The following is a 5,663-nucleotide window of genomic DNA, read 5'->3' as shown; positions in this document are numbered from 1 at the left end:
TCATAAAAATGGCGACAGCAGAAGATTATTGATTATTCCGAGAGTCTTTGGTCAAATACAAGTTTTTGATGAAACGCTCGGGGGATAATTTGAAACAATGAAAAACTCGAGAATGACAAAATAGAAATGGCGAGAGCCTATGATCAAATACAAGCATTTGCTCATAGCCTCGGGGGCTACTCCCATCGGGAGCACTGGTCGCGCACCCGATCGATATGAAAACTTCGAGAAAGAAGAAAAATATAGCAACGTAAGGCGTTGAGCCTACACCCAAGCACAAGTCCTTGGGTGTAGCCTCGGGGGCTACTTCCATCGGGAACGCTGTTCGCGTGCCTGATGAAATTATAAAAAAGAGAAAAGGAAGAAAAAGTGAGCATATTTCGAGTTATGTAAATAACTTTACATATACTCCCATCGGGAGGGCAATATAAGTCATCCGTTGACTCAATAAAATGTGCTATTCCAACAGCCGAAAAAGAATGGTAAGACCTTAAGCGACACCTGTCGAAGTTTACACCAGTATCCCGAGATCATGTCCAGGGACGTGATCTTGAAGTAGGTTTTTGCGGATTGCCACTAGAGCAGTTAACTAGTACCTGATCCGTCAGATGAACTAGCCCCAACTACCATTATCCCTGTGCAATATATAAATTACATATCCAAAGATATGTGTTAAAGTTCGGCAGAGCTATTGAATGAATATAAAGTTGGAGATTTTCCCTGATTCTGCGATTCAAGCAAAATCTCGGGGGCTACTGACATAGGCATCCCCAATGGGCCTGCCGAAGATGGTACCCGGGGTTTACTGAAGGCCCCCGACTCGAAGGATAAGAGGAATCGGAAGCCCAAGTTACTATTAAGAAAAGCTAGAGTTATATTAGGAAATAATACTTGTAATCTTGCGGGATGGGATTGGAAACCCTCCCGGACTCTGTAACTTGTGTATTACGAATCCCTCGGCTCCGCCTCCTATATAAGGGGGAGTCGAGGGACAAAGAGAGCATCGATTCATTGTCTCACAAAACCCTAGTTTTCATACCGTCGAGCACTTTTCGGCTGAAACCTTCGAGATCTACTTGCCCTCTACTTCCGACTAAAACCCTAGTCTACAACCTGTAGGCATTGATAAGTTAATCCCTTATCAGTCGGTGAAGGTTAATCTTCAGGAGATCTATGCACTCCATGACCGACGAGTCCACGATGGTGCCTTATTGGCACCTACCAACTTTCAACATCTATCTCCTTTAGATGGTTCAAGTGTTAACTTTTATTCAGACCTCAATTTTTTTTTTTTTGGAAAACCTCTACATTTTATTTTATTAGCATATACTCTCAGGAAAAAAAAAGATAGAGATACTGTTTGAGAACCCATATAAACCCCTCCGGGGCTCGGCTCTCACTTCAGCTCCTCCATTCTCCCCCAACCCCAACCCTTATCCCCAAAACCCCATCGACCCAATCCTCCCAATCTCACCCATGGCGGCCACTCTCTTCTCCACCTCCCTCTCCCCCCAGTTCCTCTCCCTCCCCTCATCCTCCTCCTCATCCAAGCCGGCCCCGTCCGCGTTCTTCCCCTCCAAGCTCCCGCAGCTCCGTGCCCTCGCCGCCGCCGGTTGGAGGCACTCGCTCGCGCCCCTGGCCGTGGCCCTGTCGTCGGATGTCGACACGGAGGACGCCGAGGAGTCCTCCGCCGAATTCTCCGAGGACCTAAGGGTCTTCGTTGGCAACCTCCCCTTCAGCGTCGACAGCGCCCAGCTAGCCGGGCTTTTCGAGCAGGCCGGCTCCGTCGAGATGGTCGAGGTATATACATTGCCTGCTCCGTTTCATGTCTCTTGGTAGAGCTATCCTATTGGTTACATGATTGTGGGCTTTACATTTAGTTCACGGGGAATGATGCGTGCAAGTGTAGCTGAGGGAGCCTCATACTAGTTACAATGCGCCTTACATTTAGAATGTTTCCTCATAGCTCCAACTAGCTAGGGCACGACGCATGCAAGTTTGAAGAACGAAAATCGTGCTTGTGCTCAACATACCGGTTGGTGATGTCTAAGAACACAAGTAGGTGCTCACAGATTGATTAATAAGCTATGCCTTGAGTGGTGGATTCAGCGTATCGGTGTACATATCATACTAAAAGTCACAGTTTTACTCATATATCTTCTAATTTACTTGATGTTTATTGCTCTATATGTGAAATAGACACGGGCATACAAGCTTTTGCCAAAAATAACGGGTGTACATTTGTACACCCATGTATTGATCTCCCTCCGTCTCTGTATGCCTTGCTAAAATTCCAAATTAACATCTGGGTGCCAATTTCTAGAGTTCCAGTCTGTTCTGATTGATTATTGCAAAGCCGTAGCATGCTGAGCTGCTTTGCTTTATTGCCACAGGTCATCTATGACAAATTGACTGGAAGAAGCCGTGGATTTGGGTTCGTGACTATGTCTACCGTCGAAGAAGTCGAGGACGCTGTTGAGCAGCTCAACGGCTATGTGAGCGCCTTTTTATTATGTCTTTAAAGCATTGTTTGTAAGTTTGTATGGTCCTTGTTTATAGGTGAACTTGCTGGAAATGTTACTCACTCCTGTTTCATCCTCTACTCTTCATATTTTGTGGTTGAGGCTGTTATGTTTCTATTTGTTTCTGCAACACTAACCTCTTGTTTCTTCCTGAGTAAAATTTAGAGTTTGTTAGTTTAGCTTTTGTTGCTCGACCTAATTGTATAATTTCTATACTTGGATGTGGAGTTGTATGCTTAAGTTATTGACTGGCCTTCTCTCTAAAAATAGGTACTTGATGGGAGAACTTTGAAGGTGAACTCAGGGCCACCACCACCCAGGGATCAATCCTCACCAAGAGGATTTAGAGAGCAGTCTGGAGGATTCAGGGAGCAGTCTGGAGGATTCAGGCAGCAATCTGGAGGATTCAGGCAGCAATCCTCACGAGGTCCTAGCGGTGGGGACAATAGGGTCTATGTGGGTAACCTTTCTTGGAATGTTGATGACGCGGCTCTTCAAAACTTGTTCAGTAAGCAAGGGAGTGTGCTGGCGGCTAGAGTCATCTATGACAGGGAGAGTGGGAGGTCAAGGGGATTTGGTTTTGTTTCATATGGTTCAAGTGATGAAGTTGAGAGAGCAGTATCTAATCTTGATGGCGCTGTGAGTTTTCTCCCATTTAGTTGGTTGCTTACACCCTTGCGCCTTTGCATATTAGTATATTTTTCAGCGTGGTGCTAAATGAGTTTATGTTTACTGTTGGACAGGACTTGGATGGGAGGCAGATCCGTGTTACAGTAGCAGAAGCAAGACAACCCAGGCGAGAATATTGAAATCCTATTTTAGATGATGTTAATCCTGTGGTTAGTCCAGAATACGAACTATAGTATCGTCAGGATTGTTCTTCATTGTTATCCATTCTAGTTGTAATTTCTCCACCGCATGGTTGGAAAAGATTTTGTTTGTTGAAGAGATATGTATGCGTTGGAAACCATCAGGTCTCTTCTGGCCTTCAGCCATCAGATTCCTTCTGGCCTTCTTTTAAGTGTTTCGTTTATTCAAAGTTGCACATCTGGGTTTCCAGATTCAGCTGCCCTTGCCAACTCTGTCAAAAGGGTAGTCAGAGTATCTTAATGGTGTCACTTGCATGACTACTCTCTTTTGGAGTCCTATAACATTGCCAACTCTGCCGAAGTTCATATATTGGACTTGCCTGAAAAAATAGATGATAGTAGCATCACGATGATGCATCAGCACCAAAGATCAAGATTGATAAAACCACCTTTTTATAGAAAATGAAACCGGATAATGGCTAATCATATTACTTGCCAGTAGTGATCATCAGATCAATCTTTGTACTAGCTTCAAGTTCAAGAACAGGGTCTAAAACTTTGTCCTCCATTGATTGTGAGAACAAGTAACAAGTGGGCCTCAAACATGAGTACGCTGCCTGCTCATCTTCAAGTTGATACACCAAAATGTTTCCAGAACCTGCCAATTATTATTGCAGATTCAAGACTATTTGAGATGCATACTCATCTTCAGGTTGAGATTCCAAACTGCTTCTAGGAAAGTCATTCTCTTTTCGAGAAGGAAGGCAAAGCCTCTTGACGAGCTCATTGCTGGCTTTGCCAAGGTCAAGCTTGGCCTGCTTGATGTGGACATCATGTAGGCGAGGGTGGGTTGTTACCGAGCCCCGGTGCGGTGCCTTCGGCGAACCTTGGCCCTAGAGTCCTTGATTCTCTTGGTGTGCCCACGGAGCTTCTGCAGCTCGTACTCATCCATGCTGGTGAAGCTGGGGTCGTCTTCATCTTCCGATTCCGATTCTCTTGTGAGTAGCCGCTCATCTTGGAGCAGAGACTCAGATTCATTTCCAGGAAAATCGTGCATCCAGCAAGGCGTGTATGGGAAATATGTATCTATTCCCGCGAATGCCATGGCGACGCTACTGTATTGTTTCGGATATAAACTGCCCAAGTCCCGAAATTTAGAGCTATTCCAGTGATAGGCCAATCCCCTTACCACCGATGAACTCAAGAAGACAACCTCTTTATAAGGATGAAATCCAAGAAACTCTAAATCGCTGGTGTAGTAGTCGTCCTCAACATCATCTTCAGTGTCAAGAATGTTATCCTCATCAGAATTCCAGTCATATTTCTCCTCCACCGGTGGTTCACGGTTTGCATGTTTATCGCCATACAAGTAAGAAGCCTTGCGGTAGTTAACATCCTGCATAACCCAGGTTTGTTGCAGACATGTGTGTAATCGGCGTGCAGTCACGTTAAAATCGACAAAGTGTTCTAACACCCACTCTGTTTGACTGCAAGATTCATCGAGATACCAAAGCTGAAGCCCATGATGATAATCTAACGCGCAATACACCCCTCTCATTGATCTCCCTAAGTAGTGTGTTGGGGTGCTCAATCCATCGACGCCTGGTAGTTTAATTACTTGGTACTTGTGGTTCGACAAGGACATTCTGCACAATAGATGCGATATGATAACAAAAAAATTTAACTACAACAACTTAAAATCACGTATACTGTTTTTGACATGAAAGCAATGGATATACTATTAAAAGGAGAAATAACGACTGAGGAGTAAGTAGGTACCTCATGACATAGCCGTGTCGGCAATGGACGTAGAGCAGGCTTCTCCAGTAGACGGCACGGTACTGATCTTGACGCCTATACGTATCCGAAGAACCCGAAGCCATGCTGGCAAGGATCCCTGCAGCCTCCCCCTCGCGGAGGAACGTCGTCTTCTCCCACCGCTCTGTCATCGACGAGAACACATGCATCGCGTATGACGCCGGAGGCCACTGCGATCCAAGCAACGAGTTGTCTTCCAATCCACCATATGGTCCATGCAAGCATGGGATCAGAAACACCTTGTAGTGTGGCGACGCGGCGTGATCGAAGGCGAGGTAGGCGGTCTGGTCTAATCCCGCCATGTGCCCTGGCGGCGGAGGGCGTTGGGGCAGACGCGCCCACCGCCGCGTCGCCGGGTTGACGACGTACTCGCGTTCCCAATCGCGGCAGAGCACGAGGCCGTCGCAGTGATCCCTGATCCTGACGCCCTTGCATGGCAGGAAGTCGAGCCCTCCGCAGATCGCCGGGCCCGTCGAGGGGCGGGAGAAGAACTCCGAGAAGGAATGCACGGTGA

The 5,663-nt window shown here is 46.4% G+C and overlaps 1 protein-coding gene across 1 annotated transcript; it reads left to right on the top strand.

Moving 5' to 3' along the window:
* Nucleotides 1–1,403: 1,403 nt before the first annotated feature.
* LOC124702528 (RNA-binding protein CP29B, chloroplastic-like) lies at nt 1,404–3,587 on the top strand. The gene is made up of 4 exons (XM_047234673.1): nt 1,404–1,800; nt 2,394–2,495; nt 2,793–3,161; nt 3,266–3,587. Exons 1-4 carry the CDS (start codon nt 1,477–1,479, stop codon nt 3,329–3,331), a joined length of 861 nt encoding a protein of 286 aa, XP_047090629.1. The 5' UTR covers nt 1,404–1,476; the 3' UTR covers nt 3,332–3,587.
* The last annotated feature ends 2,076 nt before the right edge of the window (nt 3,588–5,663 follow it).

The sequence above is a fragment of the Lolium rigidum genome, chromosome 3, assembly GCF_022539505.1.
Source record: "Lolium rigidum isolate FL_2022 chromosome 3, APGP_CSIRO_Lrig_0.1, whole genome shotgun sequence".
NCBI classification, from domain to species: domain Eukaryota; kingdom Viridiplantae; phylum Streptophyta; class Magnoliopsida; order Poales; family Poaceae; genus Lolium; species Lolium rigidum.
The sequence above is the reverse complement of the archived record's forward strand: the minus strand, read 5'-3'. Positions and strand labels throughout refer to the sequence as shown.